The sequence below is a fragment of the Zosterops lateralis genome (genome assembly GCF_965231275.1).
Source record: "Zosterops lateralis genome assembly, chromosome: 1".
Lineage (NCBI taxonomy): Eukaryota > Metazoa > Chordata > Aves > Passeriformes > Zosteropidae > Zosterops > Zosterops lateralis.
In genome coordinates, this window is record NC_139762.1 from 64,227,810 (window position 1) to 64,250,654 (window position 22,845).

Sequence of the window (22,845 nt, forward strand, 5' to 3'; positions counted from 1 at the left end):
GAGACACAGCAGGTGCAGGTTTTTCATCGCTCAGTGTTGGCACATGGAAATGAGGTAGGGGGAAAAAGCTTCAACATGACTTTTACTTCCTCGAGCCATGAGGAAGAGTGCATTCCTATTACAAAGTTAAAATACATAAAAATCTGGGGTTTTTTTATTCTACTGAAAGTGAAGTTGAAAAAAATCTATGGTTTCGTATTTTATTTTTAGCACCAACTTGCCGTGAGAAGGATTCAGCTGAGCAGTGCAGAAAATCACAAGCGTCTTAATTATGTACAAGTCAATAAAAACATTACTTAGGACAAAGCCCTGATGCACCACACACACCTTCCACCGGGAAAGGGGGGGAAAAAGCATTTATCGGAGCATGTTCCTGAAGAAAGGCTGTGTGGCACTGGGAAGGGTGTGGGGGGAATTATGGGGGACTCAAACAAGAGTGATTCTGAAAGCATGCAGAACTATCAACAGGCAGCAGCGACAGTGGAACAGCTGTAAGAAGAAATGCTAATGGGGAAATTTGTGCCGCCTCATCTCTGCTTCACACGGGCTTGTTTTGAACTTCATTGGGGGTCTTTCCCAGCTCTCCTACATGACTTAACTCCTCAATTCCTTTGTCTCATTATCATTATCTACAGGAGATAATTATTATCCAATACCCAGCAGGGTGGAATTACTTTCCAGGTATTTCTAGTCATACACTACACTCTTACTCTCCTGCCCCACAACAGTGAATACAGTTTTACATGCAGGGGGATGACTTGCAGTGATAGACAATTCCTACCCTGGAACATGCATGTTTGAAGTCAGCTGCAAGAACCACCTCATTTTGTGTATACAGCTGGTGTGCTACAGCTGCTGAATAATTTTAGGACGATGGTCTGCTTATACAATGGGCACGTCAAGCTCTTCATCAATGTAATTATCAAAACACAAAAAATACTGTATGAGCCTGGATTTGTAACTCATTTTGTCCAGGAACCAATTACCATGCTAGCTTTCAGCTCAAGGGAAGGGGAAGGAAGGCTAACATAATGTGCTTCAATTATGGAAAGACCTAGATCTACAGAGGGATGGGAACTGCCATTGGTAACACACATTCATTAGTAACAATGCTGGCTTCTGAAGTGGTACCTGTGTTGGGAACTGGCTAAAATCATTCCAGTGCTGGTCACGTAGGAGCTGGACAAATTTAAAACAAGCTTCCCTCTTTATGCATGCTAGGAATATTAAGGTAAGCTGGAAACGCAATTTTTTCTTCCACATACGTGTCAAATGCAGCTACACTACATTTGCTCTGTAAAATCAAGTGCTGCTTTATTTACTTATTTAGAACAATTTCCATATGGTGACATACCTTTAAAGAAACTCATGACTCAGAAATACTTGTTGATGTAGTCAAACAACGTCTATTGACATGAGTCACTGAAGTTAAATAAATGTCATTAAAAATGAGACAAAACAAAAGGCAAATATATATATATCTCCAGCAGAATGATAGTGATCATCACCATTTGATCAATCTTCCCTGTGAGTTTTATCTGCAAGTTACTTTGAGGTAGCGCTAGAAAGCTGTTGGTCCAAGAGCATCCCTGCAAAAAGAAACATTCACGGCTTAAGTACCATTTAACCTTTTTGAACACTTTTCAGTCTTCACTGGTTTTTAGCCTGTTTCTTTCTCCCTGTTCACTGACTGCAGGATCATTAGCCCCTCAAACCACGGTACTAAAGCTTTTCTGTTCAGAGAAGTGGAAAACAAAACCATTACTCTTCTTCAAGAAATAAGTGGGTTTTAGGTAAAGGCACTGTCTATCACAGCTAGGTACAATGAAGAGTTTATAAAACCAATACTAGATATTCTTTAAAAAAAACCCTTCATCAGACTTAAAAAAACTCGCAACATTTCAGCTGGGTAAAACAGACAAAACACAGAAGTGAAATAGGTGTGGTGTTGAAAACATTGCTCCCAATACTTTTTTTTTAATGTTTCTACTGCAATCAGCTCTTTGTAGAACTGAGAGCAGGCATGTGTATGATGGACATGTTGAGGTCTTTGTGTAAGCTCGCTAATGCAGGCGCTAACTGGACCAGCACTGGAAGTTTCCTCAGTTAAAAGTCTCAGCAATGAAAGCTGGCAGATCTACTGCAGTCACTTTTTCCAAATTTATGCTTATACCAATACACAAAAGTTTTTCATTGTGCCTTTACAGTAAACAATGTGTGCTGCACACAGTTTCTTGATCCCATATATGCACTCCTAACTGGTAAGCAGTATGGAGTAGAAAGGCTCAGCAAACAAAAAACAAAGTCAGAGAGCTGTTTAAAACAGTATCTCACAGGCTGCAACCAGCAGACTCCCTTCTTCACCTCACTTTTCTTTCTGTGCTGACTGAAGAAAATATATTCCCCAACATTTCTCAGGTTTGCAGAACTAATGGCCCAAACAGCCTCTTCCACTGCATTTCATAAACAGTATTTTCAGTATATGGGTACTTTACAGGCCAGAACAGAAGGTGCATGTCTGAAAACAGCCTCTAGTGCAGAGATCTTGCTAATGTAAGATAAATGTCTGGATAAATATGGTGACTACAGACTCTGACTGAGGTTTATGTGCTGTGGTGATAGAGTGCTGATATAAGTGAAATCACACACTGCATGGGCTCCTCATTACAAAATTCACACATGGATCAACCTCCCAAAAGCTAAAAATCAGTGGATACTCTAGGATTTCTACCAAACCAACACGCACCCTTAGCATCTGATAACACAACAGAAGGTTTCAACAAATTACTTAGTGCAGCTTAAGCATGGTGTTAGGTAACACTATGCAAAGCAGGATATGCACTTCAAAGCAGGAAGCTTCCAGGTCTGTGCCTGGGTTATAATCTTCCAGCTTGTGATGACAGTGCTTGTGAGATACAAAATCCTTTGCCTAGCAACTGGTTTGTACTACCAAGCTCAGGCACCACAGCTGTGCACTACAACTGAAGTGACATCAAATCCAGCATAGGTTTGAAAGTTTAACACTCCCACATCCAAATTCAAGGGGTCTGCATCTACTATCTTGAGTTTCCTTTCTTCTGCAATCCTGTGAAACAAATCTATATAGGCATCAAGAGTCTCTTCGGTTAATTTATTTCACTTTCTGTCACATTCCCATTAATAATCTCCCTACTGTGACCCTTCAAAGACTGACCAGTTCACACCAGGGAAACATTCAGCAACAAAATGCCAGTTTTCAGCCTCTTTGCAACTAGTTCTCTCCAAAGCAGGGAAACAGTTTCTAAGACTGTGATAGTAATCTCCCTGCCTGAATGAAGTGGTTTTCTCTCCTACATATGAAATGCACAAAATCCAGAAAGAATGAAGTTCCTGTATCACACCAAAAGACCTTTCTACTTTAGAGCAGCTGTATTTTGGATGGGACCTCAAAAGGAAAAAAAAAATCCCAGCTGAAATTAAACTGTGAAAAGAGGGACATTCTGGTGAGCAGGTAGAAGGGACCTGCTGTGCCAAGTCATCGCTCTGCAATGCAGTACTAGTTTCACATTTAGGAACAGCATATAGGTTATGACCATCACTTTAATGTAATTAAGTCACTAAAGACAAAAAAAAAAAAAAAAACCCAAAAAAACAAACAACTGCCATCCTAGCAATTATGGTTTAGACTGCCCCCAAACACATAGCAGTACCAAAATGCCTTGAGTAGCGTTAGTAGCTTTCACATGTATTAGCTGTATGATCATTTCTACCTTTTTCTCTTCAAAGAAAAAGGCTGTTTCCAGCCTGAATTTATTTTATTGTGTACATTAAGTATTAACAAGCTTAAGCTGTCCCTATGGAAACTACTTTATACCCTTTCACATAAGGACAGTTTACAAGAAAACATTCAGAAGTTGCTATCTTAAAGAACTTTCTTCATTGCCATCTCCCCTAACCTATTTTAACTTGAATACTGAGAACGGTCATCCTACTAAAATGTTTAAACCTCATCACTGAAACATCTGAGTATGAAGACTGAACAAGTAACAGATGTCTAGGATGGGGTACAACTTAGTGGAAGAGGATACTGTGGTACTGTAATTGATGATGGGTTTTTCTTCCTCCTTTAAACCACAGGCTTTTCTCCAAAGATTTTTATGTGTAAGAACAGGTATTATATCAGTTTCTCTCCTGTAAAGGGTCAGATGAGAAGACTAACAAGAAGGGCAAAAATAAAATTATCAGTAGGTATCATCATTAGTCTTTGGAATGTTTGCAGCTACAGCAGCTCAGAGTTCACCCTTCTGTATGTTAAAACTGTACAGCATATTCAGATTGAGAGCTTGTAAGATTCCCTAGGTATCTTGGAAGCATGTGAGAGCTAGTGCTGATGCCCATACCAAAGACAGGTGAAATACCTTACTGCCTCCAGCTAAATTCCACAAGCCAGAAGAGAAGGTGTTTTGCATATGTAAGTAAAATCCCTTGCTGGCCAGTTTGCAGAAACAAAATTTTATTTACACAGGCAAGTCTATCTTTAGACCCCATTGAACTCTTTACATTTCTAGAATATTTACACGATTTCAAGATGCTCCAAGTGATGAACAAAACAAAACAAGATTACAGAATCTGCCAAAAGCATAGCAAAAAAACCCCAACCTATCATTGTGCTTTAAAACTTATGATCTAGAGTAATGTAGAAGAAATGTAATTTTAGCACCTTGGTCATAACGGTCATGCTATATAAGACACTTAAATAGCAGAGGGGATGTCAGAAGTGACCGTATCCAGAGGTTGCCAGTGACAATTCATGAGGGCATCATAGAGTTCTTCACTTGTCTCCATAAATTGTCTGTTCATTTCATCAACATCCAAGTACAGCTGCGGATCTGCAAATAAAAGCCTGGTAAGTGCAAGTGTCAGAACTTGGGAGCCTTGCACACAAAAACCTAAAGTAAATGCCTAATAAAGTGTACTTTAGGTAAATTTAATGATTTAACAGACTTCATCTACATTTAGTGAGATGTTTATTCACCTAGAATTTTAACAAAGCTAACAAGTCCAGCTTCTTTTAGAATAAGTGTATTTAAATGCTAGGACTATACTGGTATTTCTACATGAAACAGATTTAGAGATAATTAAAATTTTTGGACACTATTACAAGATGTCTCTACTAATGAGCTTAATTTACAATAATCTTAGCAGAATCAATACCAAGATATAGTAACTGCTCCAACAGACCATTCTGGAAGGATCATGAAGGCAAAGTTGCAAGAAGCCTGCTGCAAAGCATTGTTGACAATGTCCCATTCTACTTGACATGGTGTACACTATTAGCTTTAAAATCCTACCTCGTCTTAGCTATAGCTCATTCTTTATCCCAGTCACTGGCTTGAATTGCTAAAGTGCAGAAGTATGGCTAAATTCAAGCTGCAGTGACAGAATTATCATTACCTTCAGTTATTAGGTCATCATTGATTTCAGTCACAGCTGAAGCTTCCTAAAAAAAAAATTAATCACAGTCAGTTTCAGAAAGCACCACAAATCCAAAATAAATTTATGCTCCCAAATATTCCCCTCCTCCCACAACTAAAAAAATAAGCAGGAGCAGGTAGTGTTTGTTGGGGAAGGGCTTTTTGTGGGCTGTTTGTTGCTTTTTAATGCTTTGGTTGAGTTTTTTTAAGAAAACCATAGTATACTTCCACTTGAAAGGCATTTTTGGAAGTTGTAATTGATCAACTGGCTGACCTAGATATGATCATCTTAAAACAGTTCTTTGTTTTGCTTTAAGCAAAGTCCATCAGAAAAACAGCTTGAGAGAAAGTACAAAAATTTGCTGTCAGAACTGTTACTTGACATACATAAACAAATATTACTGCATAAATATCTAATTCTACAGATGCACTCAAACGCCTAAATCCAAAATGTTGAACATAACCTTCACACTTATCTGACTGCATGATTTCAGTTTTAGGACTTTTTTCATCTGATTTACACAATCTCTATGACTTGTCAGTTTTTAAATTAACTGTGTATCTTTACCTCAAAAACAGCTGGAGCCATAACAGCCTCTCCTAAAGAGCACTCTCCAACAGCCTGCATGCTGTCATAGGGAGTATAGGAGCTGTAGTTGTAGTCAGCATAAGGATCGTAATTCCACTGTGAATAGTAGTTCTGATAATCTTGATAATAATCATTATAGTTGTATGACTGGTACCGCTGGAACTCTGCTTTCAGTCTGAAACATGAGAAGGTTTAGACAGTTAAAAGTTTAAGAACAACAGTAAACCCAGTGTCAAAGCTAAAGTTTCACACACTTCCAAATTTATGAGGAGACTTTTCTAAATAGTTGCCTAAGTTTTATGTCACAGCACAATAGCTCACGTTTATGAGGAGAGCAAATGCTGACCTTCACCAATGCCAAAAGTAATTATTTCTATGGATTAACTCAAGTTACATTTATCTGTATTCAGTTTAAATACTTTTGGTATCTGTTTAAGTAAGCTACTGATAAAAAACAAATGGTGCATTAAGATCAGAGATATTTACCAAGCACTGCTGTTTTAAAGACACTTCAAATACTTAATTAGTCCTTCCATCCTTTGTTTTGTTAATACAAAATCTTGTTAATTCCAGAAACAAGGGGTAAAGTCAGATTATCTGTTTCAGAGGAGCATCTGACACTGCCTGTCAATTTACCATGTCTACCTTCACCTTAAGTTTTGGTCCATGAACAGTTGCCAAAGCTTAGCTGTCAGGTGAAGTCAGCACTGCCATTATCCAGAATGAAGCCAAAGCAGCAGGAAAACTCATTAGTTATGGAGACCAAAGGGCCAGGTGATTAGTTTTCACTGCTTTCCCTCCCCTGAGCAGATTTTCTTTTTCCCCAGGGACAACTTCAAGTTGACTAATGACAAGTATCACTGAACAAGAAGAGTCTGTTCTAAAACAGAGATACACTACATGAAAAACACTAGGATAAATCAGCTGCACATTCCAATAAATCCCCTTTGCTTAGACATTTCCTCACTGATTACATACAAGCAGACCTCCTGTGCTTGCAGTGTCCAATGTCTCTTTATCTGCACTTTGCTACAGAAAATACAGACCGGGGCTTTTTGCCAAGAACACAAACTGAAGGAGCTCAGAAATCGTTTCCAACGTGAGTGACTTAATGACAAACTGCTCTGATGGCTGATTTTTGGATGCTGTAAGAGCACGCTACTCAGCCATTCAGAAACCGGTGTAGATTAGTGGTGTGTATTTCAATACCCACATTACATTTTTGCTTCATTACTGCGAATGCTACACATACAGTCTAATAAACAGGTATTTTATTTTCTTACTACTGTAGTAAACAAATTATTTCATAATGTCTCAGCCTTCTGCTTCCAATATCTCTCCTACATCCATCTCTGTAGGAAAGGAAAATCTAAAAATAGTGCTGACATTCTTCTGGATTGCACAAGTAAGGAAAACTTTCTTTGGGACCTCATTTTCAAAGCAAGTTAGTCAAAGCAAATCTGGACAGTGCTCTCTTGGGTAAGGACATTTCTGTTCCAAAGCAATGAGGCAACACTGGCAAAACTGGGAAGAGAAGCAGGAGCCATTATTTCTAGCCTTTGAACAGAACACACAAGCTGACCTCATGACTATATACTGAAACTGTTTCACAAAAAGTTCTGGTTTTGTCTGTATTCTGGTTTAAAGTTTATCAAATTCGGTATCAAGTCTCTAACTGGATTGTCTTAAATAACTGACAGAGAACTGAGCTGGCAGGAAAAAAAACCAAAAAAAACCTCTCAAACCCAATCAACTTTAAATTTCCTGCTGCCCTACCCACTTGAGAAGCCAAGAACAGTATTCTAAACAAACTGTTCAAGCAGCATCTCCTTTTGACTTCTTCCCCTCTACATTCTGTATTTTTCCTTTAAGGAGTTCTTTCCTCTGCCAGCCTACTTTAAAACTAACAGTGTGCTACCTTGTCTAAGCCAAGAGAAAAGGCCTAGAAGCCTCCTAGAATAAAAACATACTTGTTGTCCCTTCTACCTTCTTCAGGCCCATACATGAAATACTTACAAATGCATTCAGCTCACTACTGTAAACATTAAGGCTGGTCACAACAGCAGCTAAGCCCAAGTTATACAATCTGGCTAGACTTAAGAGTTGGATTTCCCCAGCAATCCTCAAAGAGGTTGATGGATCCAGGCAGTCAGAACATAATGCTTCTGTGATTTTGCATCGTGTACAGCCATTATAGCAAGGGCCACAGTCTTTACAAAGGCAGAGCTAAAAGAATCCGATTATTTAGAATTACTGTATCAATGCACGACTCATTTGTTACCTTTTAGAAATTCCTATGCTCAGCCGGATTCGTTTTCCCCCCAGACCTGGGGCATTCTGGCAGTCTTGCAGTGCCCTCATCTGATCACCTTGCTCACCAAATCTGACAAAGGCATACCCTCTACAATTTTCAAAAGGAGAAAACAAATTCTAGTATTCATAACAGTTACAAAGCCAATTAATTCAATTTCTGTCTTTGCGAAAACAGAAAATAGTAGCTGCTATAGCTTCTATCACCTAAGCAACCTCTCTGGCATGTGCACATGCACAGAAGATGCTTTCAGAAAATTAAAAAAATCGGGCCAGAAGCAAAAAGCTTTGTTGTTAGCATTAGATGCAACTTGCTGAAAAGCCAGCAAAACAGTATGTGTTAACTGCTGTCTGTGTAAGTAACCAGATTCTGTATTTCTGCATTTACAGCAGTTAATATATCAGTATTAACCCATTCCTACTGCTCTACAGCTCTAATATTCCTTCTAAATTTGCTCTCTCAGATTTCTTTTTTTTTTTTAATTTCTTGAATTAGTCCACTACAGCCAGTGTTTTCCAAACAGCAAACTCACTCAACCCTGCTCCACTCTGCCTGGCCAGTGTAACTTCTCCTAAGCTTTATTTACTAATATTAGAAGTTCTACCTCCCAACCCCCTAAGATTTGCGAGGCCTTACACTTCTCTTCCACATGTAAAAAAGGAATTATTTTGTCCTCAGTACTGCACATGACTAAATGGACACACTGATGTGGGTAAGCACAGATGTCCATGCAGATCTCTCCCTTTTCCCACCATCTAAGCACTTTCATGCAGATATGCATTTGGCTGAATTGAAGCTTAACACATTAACAGCTAAAACTGCCCATAAAGTTTTAGAACCACAAGGATCTGTTGTTAAAAAATAATGCCAGAGACTAATACCTCTCTTCCTGCTTTTGAAGAAAATTCAAAACCAATTCAAATGCAAATTCTTATATATTTCTTACAGCAACAAACATACTGACAGCATTAACACATTTTCACAGGCATTACCTGGAATATCCCAGCAGGTCTGTTGCTATTTTGCAGTCAATACATGAGGGGTACCTCTTTAGGAAATAGTCATAGAGCTGAAAATCATCTACTTCTGGAGTCAGCTCCCCAACGAATATTGAATAATCTGGTCTTTAAAAAGATAAAAGAACCACCATTAAGTCTGAGAATAACATAGTTCATTTCAGTATTAAAGTCCCTAACACACAAGCAAGTAGTTATTACTGGACAAATAAGGAGACAAAATATGAAGAGCGTATTAACTGCAAATCTCTGCTGAGCAGTGTACAGAACTGCAATCACTCCAGCAAGTTCTCAGTTTCTGAGTCCATTCAACCACTTCTGCAAGTATTTCAATAAAGATCTAAATATATTAAAGAATATTTTAAAAAGTTGGTTTTAGAAAGTACTATTTGTTGTCTGAAGGGTAGAATACCCAAAAATACCAAGAAAAAGTATTAAGTTACAGCCAGAATTCAAGAAGAGCTACAGCTACTTTGACGCCACATCTCAAGCAATTATGAGAGACATACTAGGAAAAAATCTTCATTATTCAAATGGCAATACAATTCCAATAAGCAATACTTAGTGTATAGGCACAAGGTGTGCCATTTCAGGATTTTTAAAATAATTGATGGCATTCACTAGTCAACAGCAATTTAAAACAGATAAAGGGTCAGAGCTGCTCCTTTCTAAAGGTCTTTACCTGGTGGCATTAGTACTACTAGGGACAAACTCTATTCTTCCTGGTTTTATTTTGTTCTTTTTCTTCCGTTTCTTCTGTGGTGTTCTCCACCAGCTGTAGGCCTGCAGACATTCTCTTTTTTTTGCCATCAAGTCCTGTAGGGAGAAAAAAAAAAATCGCCTTTATAGTATTTAGCCTCATTTACATTCCTCCCTCCCACTCCCCATCACCACAGGTGATTTCCCCATATTCACCTTGCCCTTGAAAGAAGCCTGGGGTCCCATTTCTCCCTCCGCCTCCCATGAGGGAAAGCAGCCTCTGGGGAAAACGCCTGGCAAAAATAACAGAGCCAAAGGATTGCATGAACAGCCATATTCCCCTGACTTGTCAAGCTGGCTATAGGATTGACAGCTTCCTCTGGGAATTAGGGACAAACCAGATAGCCCTTTGATGCTGGCCAATCCTAAATGTTAATTAGCTCCAGGACTGGACTGTGTTCCGCTTGAGCTCCAGGATGCAAAAAACCCTGCCGTAGCACAATCTGCACGATGAAGAGGCAGGGAAATTGTCACTCTTGCCTAGAAGGGATCTCCACTGTCCCTATCTCCCCTCACCTAGGAATTCTTCTTCTGTGAGATGCCTCTCCTCACTATCCAGCAGTGAGTCACTCTCCCAGGCCAGGAACAACAAGAGGCCGATTAATCAAATTTAAGGAGAAAGCAGACCAGGAACAGGCACTGGCTTGGCTGAGGGAAAACTTGAACCCAGATGCAAGGCCAGGAAGAGAGAGGCATAAAAAGTGCCTCTCGGGGAGGAAAAAAAAAAACCAAAAAGGAAAAAATAATAATAAAAAAAACCAAAAATCAAAAAAACCAACCTAAAAAAACAACCAACCTAAAACCCCAAAAACCACAGTCCAAAAAGGAAGTGAGTGGGGTAACTACATAGAAGAGGAGGGGAAACAGTCTTATTAATAGCATCGGTTGCCTCCCTCAATTAAGATCATGAAGAACAAGGACTTCCAAAAAGCAAGAGCGATGTTCCACAGCATTTACTTACGCAGGCTTTAATGTTCTTCCTCTACAACCTCTCCACATGTATCTTACACAGAGAGCGTTACGCGCAAGGTCCTTCAGTGAACTCGCGCTCAAATAACGCAAACTGCAAAGCTCCGTGTAACACCCCCCAACCTGCTCGAGTTGACACAGTGAAGTGTCCTGAGGACAGCCACCAATTACCACATTGCCAGAAGAAACAACAGGACTAAAAGAACACTCAACTCAGAGCAAGCTAGCTATGTTAGCTTTACATTTATTAGGAATTCTGAGTATGGTTCTGGAATCCATTTAGGCGCTGCAAGCCTGTATTTCTGACTAAATGATCTTACCTGGCTTGCCATGGTTCAAACTGTGTTCTGTCTTTCTCCAACAGCGTGACTGCACAGGTTCAATTTATTACACTCCTCCAGCCTAAAAATATGTGGGGGAGAAAAAGAAGATGAAGCATTTTATCCTCAATATTAATTAATTCCAAATATGTTCACCCCATCATATGCTTTAATGTTATTAATTCAGAACTTAAGTTCTGACTTGTCACAGCTAAAATAATGGAGACAAAAAGGATATATGGCAAATAGGATTATGATTAGATATAATCTTCACTGCCCTAAATGGTAACAGACCACAAAGTTTTCCCACTGTCCAAAACACCAGAGAATTCCAGAGATCTTTTAAGTCACCTATACCTTACCCTTAATTCTGAAACACCTACATACAATAAGCCAGAAGATTCTAAAATAGTTAAAAGCAAGGCAAAATATACAGGCTTCAGTATGTTCTGTGCAATCTCCCCTAGTTTCTTCCCCTTTTAGCCAAATTTAAATTTACTTGCACCACAAAGTATGCAGCTGAGAACAAGCAGTGGTACCTCCTATGTGCTAAAGAAAATGAGAAATAAAAGCAGGATGAGGGCACAGAACAAGCAAACATGATCTTTCTCTGCACCTTTTCTCCTCCCTCTCTCGCCTTTTCCTCACATTTGCCTTTTTCACTCATTACCATCAAAACCAAAAACAAGTAGCATTTTACTGCCATTACTAAACAGTGGACACACTTTGCTGAAAAGCTATGTATTTCTGTTCATGCCAACCTCCTTTCTTTAGACTTTTTCCCCAGTTATCCAACAAATATAAATGAGTGCAAAACCCAATTTCATTTGCAAAATATTCTGCACTTACTTTCACACACAGGCATTCTTCATCCCCACTAATTTTTTACATCTGGTGTAAATCCTGTGCAGATACTTGATTGCTTAAGTTCTAGTTCCTATTTCCATGCAAGAATTTATGTAATGTTTTACATCTTGGCTGATTAAATCCAGCCACATAATGCAATACACAGAGCATCTACAATGCCTTAAAGGCTTGCCTGCAGAGCAGAGTAGTTCAGAGCACAACCTCTGAAAATGGATTAGGATAACTTGACACAGGATAGCCATAAACCATAATTAGAGCATCCATGCACGGTGCTATTCAGAGTAACTGCAGACTTTATCCCCACAGCCACTGTGAAGCCAAGAAGAGTCAAGTATAAACAAGCCCTTAAAATACAGGCCTAAAATACTAGTAAGGATAGCATATGCTAAACTGAGCACGTGCTAACTGGAAGTAATTTTGTTCATTATAGAGAATTCTCAGCAGCAACTTCTTCTTGTTAAGGGTGGTCATTATTAATGTAAATATCCACATAACAATGTTCCTCTAACATTAGTTTTTAATAAAAGGAACCATAAACTCCTCTCAGCGCTGAAATACAGTTTTTTGAATTCACAGCTGAGTAGTGACTTTTTTTAAACTTACCACTTTTCACTGGTGCAGACTTAATGGAAGATGGCACACAGAACAGAGTGCTCTTGTTGCAAGAGGCTATCAGGGGGCAAGTGATGCAACTGCTTCCTGGTTGGTTATCACCAACTCTTGTGCAAAACCGGTTTTGTTCGCCTTCCTGCTCGATGTTGACCTTTTCACTAGGAAACAAAAACATTTCAGAAGCAGTTAAAACGGCACGTATTAATGTAATACATTTTTTCAGATTTGCTTTAACTCTATCTACAGCCACAGCTAGCTCTCATTTAAGCAGTGGGGCAGCATCAGCCTCCCGACTTCAGACACTTCCTTAATTGGATTGCACACACATCATTACAGCTTTTTATTTCAGTCCACTTTTTTGCATTACTGCGTTCACACGGGCAAAAAAGTGAGCAAAGCTGATCGTGGCCTAAATCGCCCGTGCAAACACCGCTCACCCAGGCAGCGGGCAATCCCCCCGCTCCCTTCGGCACTAATTTCCTCACACGGGGCGCTGGGTCAGGGCACGGTGTGAGGGAGGCTCCCGGCCGAGCCCAGGCCCGAGCGGTGACGCATTTCTCTATCGAGGCCCTGGGCACGACGGGAAGAGCCCGGCCGCGAGTGCGCCCCGCCCCGCCCCGCCCGGCCGCGGCCCTCCGCAGGCGGCCACGCTGGGCCGGGGCCGCGCTTCCCGCTTAGTCTACCACGCGATAAGAAATTAAGTCGTGAAAAAATCTAAAATGACCTGATGAAATAAGAATAAAAGCCGGCGGGGCCCGAGGCTGGGGAGGGGCGGGTCTCTGGCGCCGCGGCCCAAGCGCCGCCAAGGCCTCCTCGCCCCGCGCGCCCTGAGAGAGGCGGGGGCCGCGCAGCCACGGGGAAAGGAAAGGGCGGAACACCCCGGCCCATCCCATCCCCATCCCGCCTCGCTCCCAATAAATCGGCTCTCGCCCTTTTCCCCGCCAGCAGCCCCCCGCTCCCGGCCGCCGCTCTTTCCCCCTCCCCCCCGGCCATCCCGGCACTAACGCCTCTCGTCCTCCCCGCCGCCATCGCCATCACCGCCAGCGCCGCTTCCGCCCCGCGAGGCCCCCTCCCCTCCCGCGCGGGCTGCCCCGCGCACGGCCTGACCCGCGCCGCTCCCGCCGGCGCCTCCCGCTCCAACCCGCTCCACTCCGCTCCCAAGGGATCCTCCGGGCCGCGGGGAGCCAGCCCTGCCGGGCGCCAGCCGAGGGCCAGCCCGGAGCGGCGCAGGCAGAGCGGCGGACGGGCGGGCGGCGCGGCGGAAGAGCCGGCGGGAGCCCCGGGGCGGCGCCGTGCGGTGGCGGATGGAGCTGGTGGCGGGGTGCTACGAGCAGGTGCTGCTGGGGTTCGCCACGCGGCCCGGCCAGGTAACGGGAGTGCGGGAATGGCGGGAGGGAAGAGCCACAGAACCATCTGGGGTGGAAGGGATCTTAGAGGCCTTCTAGCCCCAACCTCGTGCCGTGAGGAGGAATATCGTCCACGAGACCCACCCCCCGGCCCGGTCTCGAACACCCCCAGGGAAGTTTGTGAGGGAAAGGCCCGTCCGCCCGCCCCGCTGTTAGCGCGCCTCGGCACTCACCGTCCCGCCCGTCCGCAGCCGCGGTTCCGGGCGCCGCCGGGGCTCTTAAGGCGCGTTGCCGGGGGCGGGGCGGCCTCTCCCGCGGCCTTTGCCGGCAGGCTCGGCCCCCTGGCTGCCCCGGAGGGCTCCCGGCAGCTGTGGAGGCTGCGGGCGGGCCCCTGGGCCGCGGTGCGGGGCCGGGCCGCTCCTCCCGAGGCGGTGTGGAGGATGGAGGGGACGGGGGCTGCAGCCGGGTGGAAGGAAGGAAGGCGTGTCTCCAGCCCGCCGTGATGGAAAACCAGAGAATCCGCCTCTCTCGCCCTTGGGATTTATCTCTGTGTAGAGACAGTTTCGTCTAAGCACAGCACTGATCACAAGGGGCAGTTTGCACGCTTAAACCCTTTGGACTAATCTCCTAACAGCACATTAACTCAGTCAGATCCCATTTATGCTTACAGCTAAGTATAATTCTTCCCCCTGTACTCTGGTGAGCCCACGGCTCGAGTGATGTGCTCCATTCTGGGCCCCTCAGTTCAGAAAAGACATTGAGGTGCTGGAGCGGGTCCAGAGAAATGCAGTGGAGCTGCCGAAGGGTCTTGAAACACAAGTCTAATGAGGAGTGACTGAGGGAGCTGGGGGTGTTTAGCCTGAAGAAAAGGAGGCTCAGGTAGGACCTTATCATCTTCTGCACCTGCCTGAAAGGAGGCTGTAGCCAGGTAAGGATTGGCCTCTTCTCTCAGGCAATCAGTGGCAGGGCAAGAGGACATGGCCTCACACTGTGCCAGCAGATGTTTAGGTTGGGCATTAGGAAGAATTTCTTCACAGAAAGGGTGATTAGACATTGGAATAGGCTGCCCAGGGAGGTGGTGGAGTCACCATCCCTGGAGGAGCTGAAGGAAAGATTGGACTTGGCACTCAGTGCTGTGGTCTGGTTGACAAGGTGATGTTCAGTAGGGTTGGACATGATGATCCCAGAGGTCTTTTCCAGCCTATTTGATTCTGTGATTCTGATTTTTACACATATACTTTTTCAGTTTTTGCTTTTAAAAAATAAAATTACATGATAATGAAGTGGAAGCTTTCTATGGTAAGCTTGAGAAAGACCTGTTTGTTTTGCATTTCATTTACAGTCCTGGACAGTTGTCCCTGATTTTACACATCATGCCCACACTGCCTCGTTGTCAGCAGTAGCAGTGAATAACAGATATGTGGTCACTGGGAGCAGAGATGAGACAATCCAAATCTATGACATGAAAAAGAAGATAGAACATGGGGCGCTGCTGCAACACAATGGTAAGGGAGCATTTATTTGTAAAAAACATTAATGAAAAAAAATAGCTGAAAAGCTGGCCCTTGCCAGAAGAAAAAAATTGATTTTTTTTTTCTAATAAGTAGTGTAATTTTGTAAGTACTAATAAGTACTGTAGTAGTGGTGGTGTTTCAGCCATGACGGTGTGATGATACAAACAAGGTAAGCTTTTGAGCATGAAAAGTAAAAAAAAAAAAGTTTGGTATTAACTCACAAATACTGCTGCTGCTTTAAATTACTTGTAGTTTTAACTGGTTAAGAAGTTATGACCCTCAAATGGCTTATGTGCCATTTTTCTTCTATCAGGATGGTTTATCTAGACCATGCCTACTCCCAGCTACTGTCTTTCCCAGCGTTATTATCCTGTCACAAGTGTACATGAGCCACAGAAAAGAGAGTTTGTGTGTGAGAGCAGGCTGCTGCTGCCACAGGAGTTAACCTGGTACATTTCCCACTGTATGTGCTGCCTGAATTACAACTGCAGAGTACATGATAGAGTCACAGCACAGTTTGGGTTGGAGGGGATCTTTTAAAGGTCATCTAGTCCAACCCCACTGCAATGAGCAGGGACATCTTCAACCAGATCAGGTTACACAGAGCTCCATCCAATTTGGCTTTGAATGTTTCCAAGGACGGAATATCAACCATATGTCTGGGCAACTGTTTCAGTGTATCACTGCTGTCCTTGTACAAACACTTCTTATATTGAATCTACTTTGACCCTGTTTAGTCTAAAACCATTACCCCTTGTCCTATCAACAGGCCCTGCTCAAAGGTTTGTTCCTATCTTTCTTATAAGCCTCCTTCAAGTACTGGAAGGCCACAATAAGGTCTCCCTGCAGCCTCCTCCCAGCTGAACAATTCCAGTTCTTTCAGCCCTTTCTTGCAGAAGAGGTGTTCCATCTCTCTGGTCATCCTCATGGATGATGACCCTTCTCTGGACTTGCTTCAACAGGTTCCCATCATTCTTATGCTGGGGACCTGTTGGAGCTTGATGCAGTGCTCCAGGTGGGGTCTCAAAAGAGCAGAGCAGAGGAGCAGAATCCTCTTCCTCAACCTTCCCACACTGCTTTTGATGCAGCCCGGGACACATTTGGCTTTCTGGGCTGGAAGCACACATAGCTGAGTCATGTCCAGCCTCTCATCTTTCAGCAAGCCTAAGTCCCTCTCAGCAGAGCTGCCCTCAATCTGTCCATCCCCCAGCCTGTGCTGATAGTGGCTTACACTGTGCTTTGTGGAACTTTGAGGTTCCCATGGCCCACTACTTGAACTTGTTCACGTCCCTCTGGATGGCATCCCATCCCTCACCACTGACACAGCTTGGTGTCATCTGCAAACTTGCTGAGGGTGCACCTTTTCTATGTCATTGGTACAGTCATCTGTTACTGGCTGTCCAAATAAATCTGTTTGGGTCATTTGTAGCTCAGTATTGATTAACCAAAAAGATCCAGGAGCTAGATTGAGCATGTATTTAACTCATGTACAATTCATCTGGTGGTTATGGGGAAGCAGCATGTGCAGTAAGTTCAGCTGTGTGTCAGGAGCAGGGCTTTCACATGGGAGCTCTCCTGTCACTGACAGAAGCTCTCTACCACTGTTTGAGTACTCTGGAAAGACTCTGTACTCTGTGCTCTGTACTGCTGTGACAGAGAACAGACCAGATGGAGTTCAGATGTGTGGGTAAAGGGTGCCTGATAAAGCATAACAGACTATTGAATATAGCAAGAAAGTTTGAGGGTTTTTTAAGAAATACTTAGGAAATAATTTAGATTTTCCAAAGGTCAGGGTAGTAGCTGGCATGCCTTGATGGAAGAAGCCTTTCTGTTAAGTTGTACATTCTCTGTTAATTTGTGCAATAATTGTTCGGTGTGTACAACATTGTTAATTCTATTTCTAGGCACGATAACTTGTTTGGAGTTCTATGGCACTGCACATCTACTGAGTGGGGCTGAAGATGGACTCATTTGTATCTGGAACACAAAGAGATGGGAATGTCTGAAATCCATTAAGGCACATAAGTGAGTTTCTTAGATCTTCATATTCAGGTACATTTTCATGTCTATTTTCCTTGTAAATAATACATGTGACTAATGTTTTGTTTTTATCAGGGGACATGTGACATCTCTTTCTATTCATCCTTCCGGGAAATTAGCTTTGTCAGTCGGAACAGATAAAACATTGAGGTGAGTCTAAACTGAAGCAGGAATGCTGAGAATCATAATTCAGTAACTCTTAATAAGGTGTTATAAGCAACAATTCCACGTTGGGACTAGGCTGTGCAACACTGATAAAACATATCTGTTATCAAATGGTTCAAAGATCCATTGGTTTGTCTTTTGAAGTTCTAAGTGCCAGCATACCTTCTTCTTGTGAGCTCTGACTCTCCACAAGTCACTTGTGGATGTGTAAATATATTTGCATTTTGTAACACAATTTGTTTAAACTTTTGAAAAGTGCCAGGTTTGTTTAATGTGATTTTTCACTTGGAGTGTTTCCATATTGCTGTAGATACCTGTTTTATGGATATGAAATGCTATTTTTACAGCACAAATTGCTGTTGGCCTCCTTTTGGGCTCAGTATTGCAAATGGTGGTTTAGAAAATAAATAACACAAGTTCAACATTATAGTGTGCAAGCAATATATGAACTCATCATTTTCTCTTGCATTAAGAAGGCAGAAAATTGCATAGAGGGGCTTAAAAGCTTCCTTTGGGTGCCTCATGTCAGCAAATTGGATTTCAGTTTTGCTGTGCTGTTTTTAACCAGAATGCACATTACCTGTTTTTATGTTTCAGAACTTGGAATCTCGTTGAAGGACGATCAGCTTTCATCAAAAACCTGAAGCAAAGTGAGTTTATCAGTCTAAATCCACTAATTAAGTGCAATTTGATGGTTTTATTTTTCATGTAAAGAAAAGTTGACTGAATTAATCAAGTCAGTTAATTGCAAACTTTCACAATGTTTTTTTTACACATGCAGGCAAGTGTATGTAAGCTCATGTCTTTAATAATAATGATTTAGAAAAAGGAAAACACAATACCACTAAAGTGGTAAATTCTTTTTTCCCTTGAAATTTGAGGTCACAGCATTTAAATAAATGTGTTTTAGTTTGTTTTTCTCTACATGATTCTGATGATCAGAAATAAACATTTAAGAGCATAGCTGTTTATTGTAGTTTCTTTGATTTTTCACTGAATATTTTCTTAGGTCTAGGTAGAAAAAAGTGTTTAGCAGCTTGTAAAGATTCTTACTTTTAGATTCTCTGTATCAATGTGTCCAGATGCACATATAATTAAATGGTCCCCTGATGGAGAGAAGTATGTGACCGTAATAACAAACAAAGTGGATATCTACAGACTCGACACAGCTTCAATCACTGGCACCATTACAACAGAGAAGAGGATTTCTTCACTTAGATTTATTACAGTAAGTACAAAAACAAGAGATGTTGGGAAATTAATTGATCTGAAACACGTGAAATTAATCACACTTGCATTTCTCTTTTCCCATTCTAAGGATTCTATCCTTGCCCTAGCTGGAGATGATGAAGTGATTAGGTTCTACAGCTGTGACTCTCAAAAGTGCCTGTGTGAATTTAAAGCTCATGAAAACAGGTATTCTATAGTTGTTTACTATTTAAATATTTATGGCAATGCTGAGTCCTCTCTAAAGTTCAATGGCTTGTAATGTTCAGCATATTTTGCTTTTGTTTTAGTATAGAAAGTGAATTTATTTATGTGCTAAATTCCAAACGGACTTGTTTGCTTCTTGTATGAGCACAAATACTGTACTGTCTGTGCATGTTACAAAAACAATAGGGTACAGAATTAAGAATATTACTGTTCTAAATCTGGGAGTGAGTGTGTATGTGTGTGTTTGTGTTTAACCAGTCTTTACTGAATCTAACTCTTCAGAATGCTTAAAAAAACCAAACCAGTTTTATTCAGTTCAAACAATAGGAGTGTAATCTCCTATTCTCTGTTTTTGAATACCAAATATTTGTCAAAATGCTGCTTTGAATTCATCAAAGCACAAAAGCATTAGCAGTAATGTCACTGATGTGTCTAATAGTGTATGCTTTAAAGTATTAAAGAGTTCTGAATTGAATCCTAATAAGCCTAGCAAAGGCAAATGTTCCAAATATAAATGACAGCCCTCAAAGCAGATCCAAATTCCAAGTTCCTGCCTATCACTTGGAGATTTTTTGTTCAAACTGATTTTTTAGACTGTTGCCTATTCATCTTTAATTTCTGTCACCTTACTAGTCTGAAGTGAACTGTGATGCTGTAAGATAAAAATGTATTCCTTTTCACAGAATAAAAGATATTTATAGTTTTGAAAGAGAAGGACAGCATGTTATTGTTACTGCATCCAGTGACGGCTACATTAAAATGTGGAATCTGGATCTTGATAAGGTTGGTGTATTAGACTACTTGTTGCATTTAAGAAAATTAAGAGAGAATCAGAATTGCAGACAGTTCTGATGTAAGAGTTAATTTTAAATCACTGAGGAAATTTTACATAAAATGTGGATGTCTTGATCTTATCCCATGTTATGTTCAGTAGAGATGTATGTCTATGCACATATATTTGTGCACTCATATTTTTTTTCATCTTTGTACTTAAAAAAAAAACCAAACAACCAAACTATAAAATCTGATGATATTATGAGACATCTCCACACTATGTAAAGTGATGCTTCCCATCAGACCTAGCCAGGCTTATGCCTGTCTAATCAGTTATGTATATTATGACTATGCAATTAGTTAAGGACTGCTGTGAATTTTTGTAATGTTGATGACTGTTGCTACTCTTAAAAACATGAAGTCTGTGGTTTGGGCAGGGGAAGTGGTTGTTCATGTCGGGGGAGGAACTTATCTTTTGGAGAAATTCAAATACATAAATGTACTGGGTACTTGTATTTCCTGTATTTTCAAAAGTTCTGAGTAGCACAGTTCAACAAGAAATCATGTCTTATCTTTAAAGTTTCTTGTGTTTATTGTTTGCTCTTAAAATCAGAAATAGATTTTTTAAATGTATTGCCTAGTTACAAATGATCTACTATATTTTATGATCAGTATCTTAGATAGCTCAAATAATTATTTCTTAATATATACACTTCAAATCTGAATTTCCCTGTTTTTAATTTTACCCACTCTGATTATTTTATACTTGTAAGTGCAGGAGTGCACTTTCCTCTTTCCTCTTCATCTTACATTTCTGTTCCCCTTGTACAGAATTGACAGAGTGATCAGGGAACTCTTTACTTTTCAGTGTAACATTGCATTTATTTTGACCAAATTCCTTTCCCTGTAGGCAAAGTTTTGCATGACTGTGCGGGCTGCTCTGTCCAGCTCTGAGGGGTAGAATATCCTAAAACAATAGTTTCCAGTGGGTTGGTGCTGTTAACACTGCACATGTGTCTGTGACACTTTATCCCCTGATATCTGTAATAGAATATTTGTATTCCAAGAGCTGAGTGATACAATTGCCTAACAATGAAAGTGGGCAGTAAGATGCTTTCTCACTTCAAATACTTCATTACATTTAACCAGAAATAAATTAATCTTTTATGTTTTCTTCAGATTAAAGATGGGCCGTCTTTACTGTGTGAAGTCAATACCAAAGCTAGACTGACATGTCTTGCAGTATGGCTTGACAAAGCTTCAGAAATGAAAGAAAACTCTGATAAAACTGCAACATCATCTCAAGGTAACAGAGCTTTGTATTTTGAGTTGTTAATGTGACTCTGAAATGGAATACACCAAGTGGGAGGTTTCTACTATATCCATTAGAAAATGTTCTGGTATTTTGAAGAAGTGGGGATGTGATGCTATCAAGTGATACAGATACACTTACTAATCTGATAGTGTCTCAAGCCCATATGTTTGTTGGAGAACATAAGCCTCTTTTCACTTTAATAAAAGGTTTTAGTCTGTTTACTGGAATAACATTGTGAGGAAGCCACTGTGAAACCTTTGAGACAGAGGAGAAAATAAACAGTTGATAGAACTGCATGTCTTGTTTTCCTGTAAGCAAAGTTAGGCCTGAGGCCACTGTAGCTGGGCAACTAATGAAGTCTAGCTCAGATTTGTTTGGGTTTTCTGCTGTTGTTTTCCTGCATTGTAATCTCTTTACATACGTGATCTTTATATATTTTAATTTCACAGGCAAAACTAGCATAAGTGGTGCTTTCCATAGTAGAATAAAAAGCTATTTATAACCCTTTTTTTAAAATGAGATACAAATCAGTTTCTGTGCTGTTTAGACTACAAAGGCTGGACATAAAGATTAGTGTGAATAATTCTCTGCTATTTTTTTTCAGAAACAGAAGATGAAAAATCATCAATATCCAGGATAAGCGAAGATTTTTGGACTACTAAAAGGGTTAAAATAGCAAAAAGAAAGAGAAAAATTATTCCAGAGAAACAAAAGCTGGGTATTCCAGTGAAAAAGAAGAAAAAGAAACAGAATAGCTCAGCATGAGGGCAGCTATTTTCTCTCCTGTATAAAAAGTAAATGCTGGTGTTGCCCTAGTTTTTATAAGAATGTAAACCCTAACAGGACATACACCTCTGATCTGATGTGTTGTTTAAAAGTAATTAATGTTCTTACCCTAATGAACTGACTGATCATTTTGGTAACTTACCCTAAGTGAACAAAGCAAAAATAATTTCATAATATGTAATGTTTATATTTTTCTATTAACAATACCATACACTTTTCAACTGGTTCTGAAAAAGCCAGCTAAAATAATAAAAATAGCTGCATCTGTCACAGTTATATTTTTGTCATTTCTGTTTCATTTAAATGCATATTAAAAACATGTACACTTTTTCATTTTAGTGTTGAAAATGTTACTGTTCATTTGACTCAAGGTATGGTCTGCCTTTATCCTGCATTTCTTTTCCTACTGTAAGAAAGAACATGTTAAAATGACTTAAAATATCATGGTCACATCCATTTTTACACTCATGGAAAACTGTAATTTCTAATTCATGACGTGGACTTATATATGGATTTTATAAGCGCAATGTTTGGCTTTTTACTGTGTTCATACTTAATACATTTAATTTTTTAAA

General features: G+C 40.8%; 2 protein-coding genes across 8 annotated transcripts; one reads left to right on the top strand and one right to left on the bottom strand.

The window, feature by feature from the left end:
• Positions 1–1,294: 1,294 nt before the first annotated feature.
• On the bottom strand, positions 1,295–14,550 carry LOC310912200 (tRNA selenocysteine 1-associated protein 1-like). 7 transcript variants are annotated; one of them, XM_083866540.1, is made up of 11 exons: positions 13,902–13,976; positions 12,888–13,054; positions 11,418–11,499; positions 10,285–10,361; positions 10,052–10,185; positions 9,346–9,477; positions 8,324–8,443; positions 6,022–6,217; positions 5,434–5,479; positions 4,700–4,868; positions 1,295–1,589 (listed from the first exon to the last, which is right to left on the bottom strand). In XM_083866540.1, exons 4-10 carry the CDS (start codon positions 10,312–10,314, stop codon positions 4,732–4,734), a joined length of 795 nt encoding a protein of 264 aa, XP_083722666.1. In that variant the 5' UTR covers positions 10,315–10,361; positions 11,418–11,499; positions 12,888–13,054; positions 13,902–13,976; the 3' UTR covers positions 1,295–1,589; positions 4,700–4,731. The 7 variants fall into 7 exon arrangements, with proteins under 7 accessions (XP_083722666.1, XP_083722668.1, XP_083722665.1 ...); XM_083866542.1 differs by lacking the exons at positions 1,295–1,589; positions 13,902–13,976 and adding an exon at positions 14,476–14,550 and having other exon boundaries at positions 4,476–4,868; XM_083866539.1 differs by lacking the exon at positions 1,295–1,589 and having other exon boundaries at positions 4,476–4,868; positions 13,902–13,975.
• Positions 14,032–22,540, top strand: PAK1IP1 (PAK1 interacting protein 1). The gene is made up of 10 exons (XM_083866528.1): positions 14,032–14,263; positions 15,585–15,747; positions 17,661–17,781; positions 17,872–17,946; positions 18,559–18,611; positions 19,044–19,189; positions 19,280–19,377; positions 20,079–20,178; positions 21,349–21,475; positions 22,089–22,540. The coding sequence occupies exons 1-10, from the start codon at positions 14,201–14,203 to the stop codon at positions 22,247–22,249; spliced, it is 1,107 nt and encodes a 368-aa protein (XP_083722654.1). The 5' UTR covers positions 14,032–14,200; the 3' UTR covers positions 22,250–22,540.
• The last annotated feature ends 305 nt before the right edge of the window (positions 22,541–22,845 follow it).